General features: G+C 36.4%; 1 protein-coding gene across 2 annotated transcripts in view; it reads left to right on the forward strand.

The window, feature by feature from the left end:
- Positions 1 to 18,201, forward strand: part of RCOR1 (REST corepressor 1) — a 174,305-nt gene that overhangs the window by 133,403 nt on the left and 22,701 nt on the right. For both annotated transcript variants that reach the window (XM_070931568.1, XM_070931569.1), the window contains exon 7: positions 12,173 to 12,251. In XM_070931568.1, the coding sequence (XP_070787669.1) occupies positions 12,173 to 12,251 (79 nt within the window). The remainder of the gene's footprint in view (positions 1 to 12,172; positions 12,252 to 18,201) is intronic.

An 18,201-nucleotide genomic window follows, 5' to 3' on the forward strand; every position in this document is an offset into this window, starting at 1 on the left:
AGTGATGGAACTATAATAAAATATAACAAAAATCTGTAAAACAAATCATGATGGCAGAAACTCACATCTTATATATTAAAAAGAGATCACATACCATCCTTACCCAGTGCATCTTCAAGACCAATGACTTAAATATGGTTAAACTTGCTGGAGAGACATTTGATGTAGTAGCTAAGTCTACCAAAACCTATACCAAACTGGTGCCCTCTAGGTCTGTGATGGTGAACCTATGGCACACGTGCCACAGGTGGCACACATAGCCATGTCGGTGGGCATGCAAGCACAGCTCCAGCGCGCATGCGCATGACGGCCAGCTGATTTTCGGGCCTTCCAGGCCTACCAGAAGTAGGGAAACAGGCTGTTTCCTGCCTCCAGAGGGTCTTGGGGGGTGGTGGGGAAGGCCCATTTTTCTCTCTCCCCAGGCTCCAGAGCCTTTCTAGGAACCTGGGGAGGGCGAAAACAGCCTTCCCCACCCCACCCGGAGGCCCTCCTAGAAAGGCTCTGGAGCTTGGGGAGAGCAAAAAACAGGCCTTTCGGTCCCCACCGGAACTTAGCAAAGGGGGCGTTTCTGGCCTCTGGAGGACCTCCAGGAGTGATGGGGAAGGCTGTTTTCACCCTCCCCAGACTCCTAGAAAGACTCTGGAGCCTGGGGAGAGCAAAAAACGAGCCTTCCATCCCACCGGATGTTGGCAAACGGGTAGTTTCCGGCCTCGGGGTGGGGGGTGGGGAAGGCTGTTTTCGCCCTTCCCAGACTCCTAGAAAGGCTCTGGAGCCCGGGGAGAGAGAAAAACGGGCCCACTGGGCCATCATGTGCCAGGAGCAGGGGGTTGCGTGCGTGGGGGTGGGGTGCATAGAATTATGGGTGTGGGCACACGCGCATGCGACCCCCCCCACGTTCCACCCTCCGCTCCTGGCACGCAATGGCAAAAAGGTTAACCATCACTGCTTTAGGTCATATGAGGATAGTAGGTTGGGGGAATCTGGATTATGCTACAATAATTTTGTTGTGCTTCTTTTTCTTTTTGTTCAAAGTTATCTCTTTGAAAATTAACACGCAGCAGACTATCTCGCTTTTCAGGGCAGGCAAAAGAAAAAAGAGCTTGTAAACTGCTGACATTTTGGGTACAAATGCTATTTTGTTTGTCTCCATCAGATATTTTTTAAAAAATTCCGAGCTTTATTTTGTAGCTTATTCCATTCTAGTGGTAAATAAGAATAGATATAATTACTGTATAAGAATGTGTGTCTTAAGGTTCCTGTAATTGTACCTGTGCTATCATTTCCTGAAATAAACATAATTACCATGTTGACTTTAAAACTTCTTAGAAATTTGGGAATATGTATTGGTTTTTATGATCATGTTTATAGATGTTAGAAAGATAGTCTTTTATAATTCACACTTGTGCTTAGGCTTATTGTGGTAAGCAGTGTAATGCTGATATATTGGTAGTTTTCCTGGTTGAACACAGCACTAGCTGAGTGGTTTTATTTGTATCCTAATTCATGGAAGGACATCACGTATTTGATGTTCATATTCATGTTAATTGCAGAGACTATGTGCTTGAGTATGGTGCAGGAAGGATTACTTGTTGCTCCATTTCTCCCAAACAAAATGCAACAAAATATATTCCCTAAAGTCTTGTGTAGAATTGCTTTCAATAATACAAACAAATGTATTATGTATTATCCAGAACCTTGATTCAGGATCACAATTGGTATTGAATTGCCCATGTGGATTGTCAGCAGGTTTAACTCAACCAATTTATGGATTTTCTGGTGGATGGAATCCTTGTTCTAGGCTTTGTTATGATTTTTCCCCATATTATTTTTCCAGTCATGTGTTCTATTCCTGGGCCAAAAATGCTCTATGAAAAGAGCTCTGTGAATTGTTGCTCAAACACCTTTATAGAGTATATTTAAGAATCTTTGATTAGTCTTAATAACTTAAGATATGAACAAACTCCTTGCTATGCAGTGTTCCTTTTTTTCCTTTGTATTAATGCATCAGTCAACTTGTATCTCCAATAAACAAATTATTGTTCATCTAAACTATGATAATCAGCTTTGGAAGAAACCAGGATATTAAAAAGTGTATTAAATGTTGGTTTAAGGACCTAGAATGTTGTGGGAGTTGGTAGCCGCATGGGAAATTATGTTTAATTTGACTTCTGTATTTCATCTTATCTTTATTATGTATACCATGAAGAGAGGGAAGGGGAACTTTATTTGGAGGATTAAATATTAGTCATGATCAAGAACAGTCATAACCTTTTTTAAATAAATCTTAAAATTTATCAAAGGCAAAAGACTTAGTCATTTGTATTTTTAATTCTGAATAATAATTATATCAATGCCTTTTTCATGGCAATTGAAGGCTTGCATCATATAACCAAAATTTTGAATGGGAATCAACTTAATAAAACTTGACTGTCTCCTGTGGGCTTTTTTTCCATGTATTCTGCTCATTGTGTAGAATTAAATTAGTCTCATAAATTTAATTTGATTTACAAGCAATTTGATATAGGTTTGGTCTTAAAGAATCCATGAAGATCTGCCAGAACCTGGACTTTATATTAATACTGTGTTCTCTCAGTACAGGAATATTGATTCAAAATACTCTGAGAGCTTGTTGCTATGGAGATGGTGATTCCATTTGTACAGTTTTGGGAAAGGGGCCAACCTGGCACATGTATGCTTGCATTCATAAACTACATAAACTGCAGGCTTAATATGTCCTTGGTTTGGTAATTGAAAGCCACATTTAACACATGAGGAACAGCAAGGTACAAATATTTTAAACATTAAATAAGCTGTTTCTGATTTAATTTTTCTATAGCTGAAATTCATCGAACAAGCTAGTTTATCTGAAAACAAATACTGAAATTGGCACTGTTGTCCCTAAGATTGTAACCTGTCATGTATGGTTGCCAATCACTGAAGGAAAAATCTGTGTAGAATTTATAATTATACTGTTTCTTTTAATACTAATAAATACACCTTCCTAGATCATTGAATTGACACTTCCTTTCATCAGCAAGAATACCTAAAAATATTACAAAATAAGATTCCCATTAGGCAGGTCAGGACACGTATTTTCTCAGATTACTAATATAAGAATTAGAACACAAAGTAGAAGTGGAAAAGTAAGCCATTTGGGGATTTAAATTTTAATAGACTAAAATGCTTTGAACATTTGCTAAAATATGGATTGATAGTTAAGCACCACATTAAACTATTTTTCAAATTCTGAACAATTACCTCTTTTTGTAATTTCTTTAGACTTTTGGAACAGAATTGATATTCCTATTTCCAGTAATATGTTTTGTGTTTATTTATTATATTTCTTTGTTAAGGTTATTTGAATTGCCTCTCCATGAGAATTCTTGGGAGTTGAAGGTGTAACAGATGAATCCAGTGACTCGTGGAGCTGAAAGTCTGTTGAATCCACTGCTCAGTGCAGGGATCCTAGTTAAATTCTCTATTATATGGCTTCCAGCACTGTCTCCCTCAGTAATTAGATCTATTATACAGCTGTTCATACCATTGAGAGTTTGACTTATAAATTAATATACATCTGCCTTGTATTTCTCACCAAACAATTATCCTGAGAAATGAGACACCTGGATAGTTACATGTTGCATTCTATTATATTCAACTTCTTGTAAATTTAGAACCATGGTTCAAAAATACCAATTCCCCCACTACCACATTCCTACTTATAAGCTCATAGTTATTGGTTATCGCAGGGGAACATGGCAGTCTTAAACAGTATTCTGTGCTTTCATAGATCAACAGGCAAAGTTTAGTCATTACTGCCCATATGAGTCCAGTAGGACAAGACTAAAAAGAATTTGCCCAGATTAAATTGCAGAATTATTTTAGTTACAGCTATGGTCTCTAAACATAATCTGTAACCAATTCTTCAAATGCATGGTTAAATATACAAGTAGTCTAAATTAATCCAGACTGTACAAACAAAAACTCTTGTTTGTCTAAAAAGGAATGTGCAATTCTGATTTTTACTTTATAGCCAGTCACTCTTCAGGTTTTTCAAATTGCTCTTGAGGAGGCAACTTGGTCCGGGAAAAAAAGGGCTATTTATTTATCAAATTTCTATACTGCCCATTACCCTTGCAATAATAGCAATTGATGAGATTTGCAGTTTGAAGGCATAGCTCTGTAATTACAATGTGAATAATACCAGTAGTGGAATAGGGACATTGATTCTCCACTCAGATAGAATATAATCCTGCATATGTATTAGTTCATTTCACCTTCTTCATTGTGGTGGCAATCATAATGATTACACAGTTCTTAACAATCAGTTTCCAAGCGGAAATACATGAGCCTTTCCTTTTAAAATGTTACCCTTTTTAATTTATTTATTTTATTCAAAGGAAGAGAGAGAAGCCCATAAAGTATATCTTGATGTACTAAATGAAGTTTAGCTTTACAGTTTTACATAACGTTATGCAATTAATTTATCTAAATGTTTACTGAAAAATTGGAAAAAGGAAACTAAACATGTAAATTATCACCAAGATGACGGCCTCTTCATAGATTGTGATGGACCATGCTGGTCCAGTGCAGTTCATAGATGTTATTAAATTTCACAGTCTATGGCTGCTTGTAAATGAGTGGCCCAAAATCACCCAGTGCCAAGGGTGGACTAGAATATGTTTTCCCCAGTCTCAATCTAGCACTTTATTCACAATACTACATTGTCTCTCATTAACTAATATATAGAATTAATATATTAACACACACAAACTTACACACAAACTCTAATAAATTTGAAAATAGTCTTACAAGCAGAAATCCTGGGCAGAAAATGGTTGTTTAAATTTTCTGAGTTCTTCAGAATATTATATATAACATTATGTTCCGTCTGGAACATCCTGCCCCTCTGGCCTGAAGACCAGGGTCTGCCGGTTGGCCTGGGGGTCCAGTATATTATTGTACTTTCACCATTTATTTTTATTGTTTCATTTCATTTCTATTGTTATTTTTACATTTTTTTATCATCCCCCCCCCATTTTATTGTTGTACACCGCCAAGAGTAGCCCCATGGTGAGATGGGCAGCAAATAAATTTAATAAATAAATTGCATAAGTGATACATCAATATGAATTATTCAGTGATAATAGAATCTGTAATATGGATTTCCATTGTCCCCGTATTTGATTCCAAACTGCTAGTATATAATTCAAAAGAACATAAGAAACAACAAAATCTGAATACTTGCAAAGTAGAATCAGGATGTGAAAGGGTACCAGCCACATTACATGAACCACTCTTCTGTCTTGAGTATCATATCTTTAAGAATGAGCTGACTACTTTCTAAAAAGACACAAATATGCAGTAGAAGCAAAGTAATACATTTTGTTTAATTAGAAATATGGTATATAAAATGATCTTTCATTATGTTCATGGGCTGGAAATGATAATTTGTTACTCCGTGCCTCCTTTATAAGCTGATTATTTTATATCGGAGCCAGTTTGGTATACTAGTTAAGACATCAGGCTAGAACCAGGAGACAATGAGTTCAAGTCTTGAGCACTTAGCTAGTTTTATGATGAACATTCTTTTTCTCATCAAAGTGCACAATATAGATTCCAGAATGGCCCAAAAGTCAAAACATGCTATTTTATTAAGCTGAGAAAGAAAATATAATGTACTATATAAATTTAAATATTAAATTCTTTGATAATGGGAATTTCTTGTTTGAAAAATACAAGGGCGTTGTCACAAATAAATATCAGTATCATTTGTTTTTAAAGTATTAATTTTGCCCCAGATACTCAATCTAAGTAAAATTAGTGTTAAAGATCACTTCCAAAACTGAAATTGTGTATGCCTTCTTTGGAATTTCAGATTTTCTTCATCTCTTCTACTGACTAAGAAACAATCTAGTATTTTCTGCCTGTCTATCCTTTCTCTTCCCATGTATTTTGCAATTAAAGGTTAGGCCCATTTTTAAAAAAAATTAAAAATGAATTGTTAAGTTAGTACAGTGATGAAGTAAGAAAGGGAAAAGTGGTGCTAAATTGTTCATTTATGAAGACTAATATTAGTTAAACTTAACCTTTAACTATTTCCTTCTTAACCACTGCTGTATGAGTCATTACCTGTTTTCATATTGGACTGAAAACCTAAATAAGAGCTTTAAAAGAGCAACAGTAAAAAAATACAAATATTGTAGGTTGTGGAAGCAATTATAAAAGAGATTAATTGCTGATAAATGTTTATATCTTATAGGCTTCTGCAAAATCTTTTTAATTTCATGGGTTGTTGGAAAGGTATGCCTGTTCATTGAATCTGAACCTTTCACATATATTACAAATAGAGTTGTTATATTTCTTATGCTTATGAATGCTCCCTTCAACAGTATATCTAGGATAGAAGTGCTGTCTCACGGATAGAATATATATAATTTTAATACAGTTCAGGATAAAGATTAAATTAACTTAGACAAGTGCTGCATCTTCCTCAGATTTTGAGGCAACCCTGAAAATGTTTAGTGTGCCATCTCTGAAAACTTCACAATATAGCCATCTCTTTAATTGAAGCTGTTAGTGGATTGAAATAGTCAATTAGTCATGTTAATCTCAATGTAATAATCAGCAAAGATTAGCAAGACTATCCATAAGCAATAATTTATTATTTTAAACACAATTGCTAGTGTTGATAAATTCTAGAGGTTTAACTATCTAGTTTGGTTGTGTATAACACTTATTATTTTTATTTTAAGGTCAAATTTGGTGACATGGAAAGCTCCTTTATATTAGATGAGATTATTGGTCTTTTTAGCCCAGTGTTCGGATTCTTCAGCTAGGACACTGATAATTAAAAGTCAAGGATTATTTGATCCTTTAATGTTTCTCAGCCATGGGAACCAGAAGATATTTGCTTCTGGAAACTGAAGTGCACACATCTTCAAGTTCCCAAGGTGGAGAAACACTGCTTTAAATCAAGATGCCAGGAATTATATCTAGAATGCACTCACTAGATGATTCTGAACTTGAAAAGAAACAAATGATTTTGAAGAGATTATTATTTACTTCAGCTAAACTTCTAGAGTTTTCAGTTTATTTCTTTCAATAAAAAAAAACTTCAAGATTAGATCAATTTGGGGGAAAATGAGATTTAACTTTTTGCCAAATTATATGAGAAAATGGAATTGATTTAATGATTATTCTCTTAAAATCAAACAACAGCGCTACCAAGGACTAAATCTCAAACTAATTATATTCACCGTCTCTCTTGATTTTTGAATTGGCTCTCTGTCAACAGAATGTGTGTTTTATTCCATTAATATCAATAGGAGCCCTGGTGTGGATCTAGGACAACTTGCCCCGTGACAATTCGCCATGGGCAATTTGCCACAGGACAACTTGCCACGGAACAAAAATTACATAATATAGAAAAAAATGGTGAAATAGAATAATTAAAGAAAGGATGCAAAAGGAGGGACGAAATGTGAATGACCAAAAATTAAAATAATTTTAAATTTTATTTTAAATAATTAAATAAAATTGTTGAATTATCCTGCGACAAGTTTTCCTATGGCGAATTGGCCATGGTGAATTGTCCTGTGCTGAGTTGGCCATGGCAAATTGGCAGCGGTGACTTGGCCATTCAAGTTGTCCCGTTCCACTTGGTGGCTCAGTGGTTAGACTGCAGTATTGCAGGCTAACTCTGTCCACAGCCTGGAATCCGATTCTGAAGGGTTGACTCAGCCTTCCATCCTTCCTAGGTTGGTAAAATGAGGGCCCAGATTTTGGGGGGGGGGGAATACGCTGACATTGTAAAATGCCCAAAGAATACTGTAAAGCACTGTGGGGTGGTCTATAAGTTGTAAATTCTATTGCTACTGCTATTGATAATAGTGGAGAGATAGGCTAATATTACTCTGTGTCAAGATTTAATTTTGCCTTTAAAAACACAACTGTTCCATACATATTTAGAATAGAATTACAGAGTTGGAAGGGACCTTGGAGGTCTTCTAGTCCAATCCCCTGCCCAGGCAGGAAACCCTACACCACTTCAGACAAATGGTTATTCAACATCTTCTTAAAAACTTCCAGTGTTGGAGCATTCACAGCTTCTGGAGGCAAGTTGTTCCACTGATTAATTGTTCTAACTGTCAGGAAATCTCCTTAGTTCTAAATTGCTTCTTTCCTTGATTAGTTTCCACCCATTGCTTCTTGTTCTACCCTCAGGTGCTTTGGAGGATAGCTTGACTCCCTCTTCTTTGTGGCAACCCCTGAGATATCGGAACACTGCTATTATGTCTCCCCTAGTCCTTCTCTTCATTAAACTAGACATACCCAATTCCTGCAACCGTTCTTCATATGTTTTAGCCTCCAGTCCCCTAATCATCTTTGTTGCTCTTCTCTGCACACTTTCTAGAGTCTCAACATCTTTTTTACATCGTGGCGACCAAATTTTGATCATATGGTTTGTTTTGTTGGTGGATTGTTTTTTTTTTTTTCCATTTTGGAAAGCAAGCAAAAGTATGTCTGAAAAATGAGGGTGGAGGGGAATTGAGCTTTGTTAGCAAATTATCTGTAATTTATATCTGGCTTCACAATCTCAACAAATAGATTTTTCTAAGAAATAACACACTGAGGTTGTTTTTCTCCAAAAATACTTCTTTTGAAACCAAAATATATGTAACTTTCATCATACTTTCTTGACATAGACTTATTTTTATTGGCACTACTGATCCATCTTATCACTTTTAACAGTTACAAAAATAAAATAACAATGAAAAATCTAAAGTTGATATGTTAAAGCTTACTAATTTTATTAATACTGAACTTCATTACACAGAAATTCTAAAAATTGCTGAAACAGTAGATGCTTCAGCAAAGGTCACCATTATGTAGGAAACCATCCTTTAATCACAACACTTCACTCAATTGTACCTGTGAATATTGCTGCTCACTCTGGCTGGAGAAGTACACGCAGAGCAAGAGGAAGTTCTGAGTATAGATAGTCCTTATCTTATGACCACAGTGGAGCTTAGAATTTTGGTCGTAATTCATTGCAGTCATAAGTTAAGGCGCCACATGACTAGACACAATTCTATGATTTTTACAATTGTTATAAAGTGAATTAACGTGGTTGTTAAGTTAAGTGAATCACATGGTTAAGCAAATCCAGCATTTCCAGCGGGTGTTTTTTTTGCCAGAAATTGGGAAAAAAAGTCACAAATTGAAGGGGTCCTTAGTGCTCTCTGAGTTTGGTTGTTTTCTTACAGACGTTTCCTTACCCAAATTAGGTAACATTGTCAGTGTTGATGATGTTACCTAGTTTGAGTAATGAAATGTCTGCAAGAAAACAACCAAGCTCAGAGAGTACCAAGGATCCCTCATTTCAACCCTGAGCTTCAAATATTCTTTTTTAAAGTCAGAAATTGTAGTCACATGACTGTCAGATGCTGCAACCGGTCATAAATGCAAGCCAATTGCCAACTGCCCAAAACGTGATCATGTAACCATATGGCCAGGGTATATCAGCTGTATCTTTGTGGGTAGGTTGTAAGTAGCATTTTTTAAGTCTGTTGTAAACTCAAACGGGGGTTAAGTGACTGGGTGTAAGTCAAGGACTGTCTGTATCCTATAGCTTTCCAAGTGCAAGCAAGGAAGCTTGCACACACAGCTAGAGCTTTCTTGAAACTTGCTTGTGACAGGCAGAACAGGAACATATTTGAGCAATGATTCTGCTCTGCATATATAAGCCTCCCTATCAATTAGGACAATGTTCAAATTTGCTTATGACATCCCCAATCCCAAGTAGTTATCTGACAGTTTGAGAACCTCTGGTTTATGTAGATGATGATGTAATATTTACTGATTTCATCCTTAGGGGTGAGGGGAATAACCCAGTCTACAAACAGAAAAGTTTCTGGTCAGCAAGTTAACTTGTGTGTGTATGAGTCTCCATTAAAATATATACATGCATTGTAGAAATTCATAGCTACAATCCATAAAACAATGCAAGAGTTCATAATAAGTAATAAACAGTATAATCAAATGAGATTAAATGTCAGATTGAACATAAATATTTTAAGTATGTAACTGAATTGTAATAATGTTAATTCAAGCTTTATTTCTACGGATGGGGTGGTGATAGTATTCAATAGACTAGATACCACAACAAAAAGGCTTAATTCTTTACTGAATAACAAATCAATACCTCTATATATACAGTGATTGGGCAGAAATATACTGCAAAATGGCTTAGTAATAGCTACCAATAATCTATATTTTTCATTGGAAATTATGAGCAATCCCTTCCATAGAAAAATAGGAAATGTAAGTTCTTGAACAGGCCTGTCAAACTGATGGCCTGTGGGTCGGATGCGTCATGTGCAGGTCACACTCATCCCGGCTCTGCAAAGGCAAAAAAAAAATCACGATACGTCACGTGATGCGATTGAGTTTGACACCCATGTTCTAGAAGTATCGCCTTGGTATGGATTGATTCATACTGTATTCTAATTAATTATAATTTTAGGAAAATGCTTGCATCCTGATCCCCAGTTCTGTAGGACCTTTTTTTTTTTTTTAAATTTGATTTATATGCCGCCCTTCTCCGAAGACTCAGGGCGGCTTACAATGTGCTCAGCAATTATGGGTTAATATCAGAACTCTAAACCTGACCATGTGGCAGTTCTTTCATCAGATATGTTATAGCAATCTGTATATATAATATTGTTGACGTTACATAAAGTATGCTCACAGTAGACTTGTGGCAGGATTTTGCACTAGCTGGATAAGCAGGATGATACGATGTCAACGATGACAATATAAATAACCATTTTGTTATAAATAGTTATTTGCCAAGGTTCTATTTTTCAGCCATTTATGGTCATACCATGACCTACTATGATAATTATCCAAGTGCAATGTTTAAAGTAGCAATTTACTTTGTGGTAGTGATAGTTTTAAAATGGTTATTAATCCTCCATGTAGGTCCATATACAGAAGATTAAAAATCTAAATAAATAAAATATTCCAATCAGGGGCTACTTGTCCTCTCAGATTCAGCATTGTTTCTGTTTCCTGAAACTGGACTGTTATTTCTTACTTATTTTTAACCAAACATACTCTTCTCAGCCAAAAGAAACACATGCGCATAACTGGGCATATTGTTGAACATATGCTCCCTAGCAGGTATAATCTGAAATTTATAAAAATGAAGAAGAGAACATATGTGATTTTAATAAATAGGCCATTCCACAGGAAGACATTTATTCATTTTGTTTTCTTGTTGTTTGTTTTATTAGATTTATAGACTGCCAGAATTGAAAGACTTAGTAGTTACAATAGCAATAGTTGTGATGAACTCCTGCATTCCATTTATTCAAGGAGATAAAATATAGAGTATTGGGGTGTTTATGTCTATTTGATACATCCCTTTGGGAAAAAAAACCTCAGAAGCTTGTGAAGTAGTAGTGCAAGGAAACATTTTTATAAAAGTAAACTAATAGATGATAAAAGCAACTATTAGTTGTTGTAGGCTGAAAACTTCTGTTCTGAATCAACACTTGAGCAATAGGCTTTTCAGCACTTTTATATTTTTTCCAATATATATTAGAATAGGTGATCATTCAAAAAATTCTATTTATCTTGCTATTTATTGTAAAATTATCAGAGTGTCGCTTAGCCTGTCAATTGTGCTTCCATTTTAAGGTTGTTTTTCTTATGCTCAGTTGTGTCAAATTCTCAGAAACTGCCTGGACAAGCCCTTGCAGTTTTCTTGGCAAAGTTTTTCAGAAGTGGTTTTTCATTGTTTCCTTCCTAGGGTTGAGCAAAAGTCACTGGCTGAAGGTCACCCAGGTGGCTTCGTGCCCAAGTCAGGACTAGAACTCATGGCTTTTCCGTTTCTAGCCTGATGCTGTAACCACTATACACAAAGTTGCTCTCATTTTATTATTACATCACCTTAAATTATATGTCAACATCATATTCTCAGTTTGAACTTCTCTGGATACTTATTCTGATCACACTTTTTAATTTTGATATGTAGAAATATGTAAGAAGGGAAATTATGTAATAAACAATAAAATGTAGATTTTTTTAAAAAAAATGTTGTATCTACCTGGAGACTTTTGGCAATCTTGACAGAGAAATAATTTGGTATTGTCTTATTTATTTTCAGTGAGGATGAAATGGAAGAAGCAAATGGAAATAACCCTATTGACATTGAGGTTGAACAAAACAAGGAGAGCAAAAAAGAGGTATTTTCCCTGATAATGCTTTAGTGCATGAAATATTGTGAACCTATTCTTTAAACCATGTTTCTCCATTTCAGCAACTTGCTTACTGGGGAATTCTGGGATTTGAAGTCCATATAACTTAGTCGTTGAGATGGAGAAACACTGCTCTAAATGATTTATTTAAATATTATATTATCAAAAATTGCTTTTGATAATAGCAAGTTCTGTGATCCAAGAATGTCATTCTAAGTACTTTAGTGTGTCTGAGAGACATTTGAAAACAATCCATATTTTATTCCATACATGAATTCTTTATGTAGCCTAATTTGGTGTACATATTTATACTTCAAAACAATCTCAGTTTAAGAGCATACATTGATTTGCTTCTCGGTATTTTGGCTGAATGCGGAGGACTTACTCTCTTGGTTGCTTTTTGTTGTGCCGTCGTTTCTTCCCATGCTTACTTAATCAGCGTAAAATCACCATATAACATGGTGAAGGATGCATAGAGAACAAGTGAGTTAAATGTTTATCCTGATAAAATGGTAGGACTGTGCTATTTCACGACTGGTTGTTGATCTTGTTTTAGGCTCCTTTTAACAATCAGATGCCCATTGTGAGTTTTTTAAACAGGATTTTGCCCCCAGATATTCAGATAATAACAATGGCATTAGCCTTCTTTACTTATCAACTACTTTTCATCTTGGATAAATCAGTCAGCTCGAGTGGAAGAATCCATATGACCAGAAATATTCTGAACAATCATTTCAGGGTTATTAAAACTCTGAAAACTGCATTTTAGCAGATCAGATAGATTATCCTTCCAGCTTGGTATTGTGTGTTCTTATTAATAGTTATCTCAGTATCATCACGTCATTATCTCTTTATTTCGCAATGAAAGGATGAAGCAAGGACTTGCTACATGCAAAATAATATATTCCATCATTGTGACTAGTGCCTGCCTTGGCTATGTTGATTGCTTTTTTGCTTTTGAGCACAATTTGATATTTTAATCTTTAAGACCAAAAATGGTCATAGATCATAATATCTTAAAAATGACCTCCTGAATGGAAATTTGTCTGGATATTTCATTCAGCAATCAAAGCCTTACTGATTATACAGTTCCTTGCTCTCTGGGTTCTTGGAAATTTTTAGCACACAGTCAAAAATTGCTTTTAAAAAAAGCCTAACTCAGTGCTGATTTAGAAAAGGATTTATGTTGTTAGTGTCACTTTAGTGGTTAAATGTTGTAAGTTTGGTTGCCTGTTTATTATACAATTTCAACTTACATTTTCTTGCAAGCCTCTATTTAATTTTATTTATTTAATTCAATTTAGAGTCCATCTGACTTAGGGTAGGTCACAACTAATAAACCAAAAATATGCAAACAAATTTAGATGGGATCTGGTTGCTCTATTCAAAAGAATAGACATCTTAGAAAGGTTATATCTATCTAGGCCTAGAACAACAACCAGGACTTCAAGGCCTAACTTAATGCCAACAGGGTGGAAGCCAGATAGATTTCAATAAAGGGGATCTTATTCAGGTGCCAGGACAGAAAACACACACTTCCTAGCTTCCAGTAGATGCAGCATCTAATCAAGAAAACCCAAGTACTCCAACTCTGTCAGCAGAAACCATGGGGATTAGGTAATCCATCACATAACCTGACCTATGCCAGGTAGGGCTTTATAAGTAATGACCAGGATCTTGATCTGCACTCAGTAGCATACTGACAACTAAGTACAATTTGTGAAGCATGGGTGCCACATGAACATACCAAAACATGCCTATCACTTTCCACATCATTACATTCTGGACTAGTTGAAGCTTCTGAGTGATTTTCAAGCGCAGCCGCCTGTAGAATATATTTCAGTAGCTGAGCTGTGAGATAATTAGGGCATGAATGATTGTCAGAAAGGCCTCCAATCCAGGAAGGAGCCCAACTGTCATACATGATGAAGCTGTACAAAGGCCCCCTTGGCCACAGCTGCCACTCTCTACCTGCTTTTCAGCAGGAGAGAACTTAAATAGCCCCCCCCCCCCCCCCCCCCCCGGATCATGCATCATTCTTGAATGGGAAATGCCATCCTGCCAAGAATATAGATAGAAATTCCACAGCTTTGAGGAGCCCCAGTATTCACAACCACTCAGACTTGGTAGGATTGTTCTGGAACTAGCCATGAAGCAAAAAAAGAGGATGCACTATTTCCAAAACAAGAATAGATTCACTATTTCCATCCTAATACACTAAACATGCATGACTAAAGCTATCTTAGTTCTGAATCCTGGCCTGAAACCTAATTGGTACAGGTCTAGATAATCTGCTGCTTCCAGCATTCTCTATATGTAGGTTGACCATCTAGAAGCCAGTTGAAACCCCCAGCCCTAACAGCAAAAATTCTATGACTAACTCTACAACAAAATCCAGAAGCTCAGGCCATGATACTGCTGGGAGAAGAGGGCAGTACTTGAAACAGTTTGTTTAGTGACGGTTCAAAGTTACAACGGCACTGAAAAAAGTGGCATGACCGTTTTTCACACTTATAACTGTTGCAGCATCCACATGGTCATATAATCAAAATTCAGATACATGGCAACTGGTTCATATTTACGATGGTAGCAGTGTCCCAGGGTCATGGAGAAGCCAGATTCACTTAACAACTGGGTCACTAACTCAGCGACTGCAGTGATTCACTTAACCACTGCAGCAAGAAAAGTGGTAAAATAGGACAAAACCTACTTAACAAATGTCTCTCTTAGCAACATAAATTTTGGGCTCAATTGTGGTCGTAAATTGAGGACTATCTATACATCAGCAGCAAATGCAACAGTAATCTAGGGCTAAACCTCTGGCACATATCTTGTTTTATGTGGAAGTGAGCATCTGAGATCCTCTGAGACTCATGGATGATAATCCTACCTTCCCTGGGATTTCAGTTGATTCTGAATTTAAAACTCAGATGAACACAGCTCCAAGAGGGGTATACCCAGGGGTGAAATCCAGCAGGTTCTGACAGGTTCTGGAGAACTGGTAGCGGAAATTTTTAGCAGTTCGGAGAACTGGTAGTGCAAATTTTGAGTACTTTGGAGAACCAGCAAATACCACCTCTGGCTGGCCCCAGAATGGGATGGGAATGGTGATTTTGCAATATCTTTCCCCCAGGAGTGAGGTGGGAATGGAGATTTTGCAGTATCTTTCCCCTGCTATGTCCACCAAGCTGCACCACGCCCACCAAGCTACGCCCACAGAACTGGTAGTAAAAAGGTTTGAATTTCATTACTGGGTATACCCACTTCTTAACTCAGCCAGGTCTCAGTGATATATACCAAGTTGGAATCCTTATCTATGATAAGGTTATGAGTGAGTGCAAGCTTGTTACAAGTTGACTTGGCATTCAAAGTAGTTATAGCTCAGGGCCAGCAAAGATGTGACAGCTAGGTATAGAAGGTGAAAACCAGGAACCATATAGTGAAATCACTTTCAAATAGCACATCCAATTTCCCCGAGTGTTGGATTGGAAGAAAATGAACATGATTTAAAATCGAAGAAATCAATAATCTGCACTGTACTGATGACACTACTCTAATAGTTGAAAATGCAAATGATCTGCAAGGGCTTGTAATAAAAGTCAAGTGAAAAAAATGGGAGTGAGATTAAATATAAGGAAGACCAAAATAATAACTACAGGAAAAGCATCCAGCCTTAGAATTGGCAGTGAAGATATGAAGTGGTGGACAGCTTCTGCTTTTTAGGACTGATGATCAAGAGTAAAATAATAAGTCAAGAAATGCAGACTAGCACATGGTGTAGTTAAGTATTATTATTCAGAGGCCCTAATGCATCCATACCTACAAAGATCAAAACATGCAGGCAGTGGTTTTCACAATATTTCCTATGGAAGCAAAATTTAAATTGAAAAAGCAGGACTGAAAGAATATTCTTGAACAGTGATGCTGGCAATGGATACACTGTTGGAAGAGCTTAAAGATTAGGTTGGGGACATTTAATTATGGAGACTATCTGATCACTAACAGCACTAACTTGATGACACATAATTACATCACTGATCAAGATTTGCACATTAGCTTACATTAAAGTTATCAAACAATCAGCATAGAGAATAATGTTAAGTAGACTTCTTAAGGTGCTATTTATCTCATAATACCTGATAATGAAAGTACATCAATTTCTTTATCAATTGGATAAATTCTGAGAGTGATACAAATTTCCACATTTAAAAGAAACCCAATCCTTGCTATACATGTTAAGGGTCATTACATGTCTGCCTTCAGCCCATCTTATAGGATTTTTACTGACAAATTGAAGGACCCTTTGAATGTATATGGTCTTCCTGTGAGTTGCAACTTTACGTCTTGAAATCTAGCAAGAAAAACGGTGGTTTGCTAGTCAGTTGTCAGCTCCACAACTTTTGCTTCCATTTGCAGCTCCATTTATTAAATTTCATATTTAGTCTCATAAATCAAAAAGAAAACACATATTGTTAACTATGCTTTCTTACAGAAAAAAATATTCAAAGTTATGTATTACAGATAGTCCTTGATTTACAACCATTTATTTAGTGATCATCTGAAGTTACAGTGGCACTGAATAAAGTGACTTACGATAGTTTTTCACACTTATGACACAATTTCCATGGTCACATGATCAAAATTCAGAAGCTTGGCAATTGGCATGTATCTATGACAGTTGCAGTGTCCCTGTTCTGCCTCAGCTACGGACCCCAAAGAATGCAGTACACACAAAGTCTGTACAAACCTCAGTTTACTAAATTAAATCAGTCTTTTTCAAACAAAGGCTGTTAATTAACTTTATTAACAGCCTACAAGAATCCAAATAATAAATAATCGTAATCTTACTATGGTTGGCAGAAAGCCCAGAAGCAATTTGCAGGAAACTGATAAGAGAACTAAGTTCAAAACGCGAAGGAGAGTGAACGAAGTTGTTCCCTGCAAATTGCCTCAGTCGTCGTCCTTCCTTAAATAGGCTAAGGGAGTGGCCAATTAGCCCCAAGCCTTACTCTGGAAGAGACCTCCTCCTGAGAAGTCACTCCTGCCTTTTGGCAGCTCTGCGCGCCCATGCATCGAGAAGAGGCTCCTCCTTTTCTTCCTCTTCACTTATGGGAGCTTCTGGAGGTTCTGAAGGCCCTGGCTGAATCCCTGCCTCTGGCACCACATCTTCTCCAGCCTCCTCATTGTCTGACTCGAGCGCCAGCTGCACAGGCTGCTTGCGCAGCACCACACCAGCCTCCTCGCTGTCAGAATCAGCTACTAGCTGCACAGGCCGTTGACGGTCTACAACAGTCCCAGGGTCATGTAATCATCTTTTGTGACCTTCTGACAAGCAAAGTCAGTGCGGAAGCCAGATTCACTTAACAACTATATAACTAACTTAGTAACTTGTAGTCATTCACTTAACAACTGTGGCAAGAAAGATCATAAAATGGAGCAAAACTCATTTAACAGGTGTCTTGCTTAGCAATGGAAATTTGGTGCTTATATATAAGAATATTTCAGACATTTCTAGATCACTGATCAGTCTGTTGTACCTACTTCATTAGATACTTTCTACCAGTCTTCATTTATACCATTATTGGTCTCTTTTGGATAATAAAAAAAAATCCATATTATGTAGAATAAACAATGCTTAAAACAACAAAACTTTATTGGGTGATAAGAAGTTGGTATCCAAACAACATCCCAGTTCTGCAATTGAACTTTATTTTCAAAAACACTAAACAAGTAATGCTTTAAATTGTTGGCTAAAGATTAGTCATACATAGGGAAATTCCTCAGGTTGAAGAAAGGGGATTTTTTTTTAAAAAAAAAGCAAGATTATGTCATTTCCTTTTTTCTAAATAGTAACAACAGTCATATTACAGAATGCAAATAACTATAACAATAATAGATGGATGCAATAAAACTTTTAACTTGTTCTTAACTATCCTAG

Source organism: Pituophis catenifer, unplaced genomic scaffold, assembly GCF_029215685.1.
Source record: "Pituophis catenifer annectens isolate HBS135680 unplaced genomic scaffold, rPitCat1.0.hap2 SCAF_1, whole genome shotgun sequence".
Lineage (NCBI taxonomy): Eukaryota > Metazoa > Chordata > Lepidosauria > Squamata > Colubridae > Pituophis > Pituophis catenifer.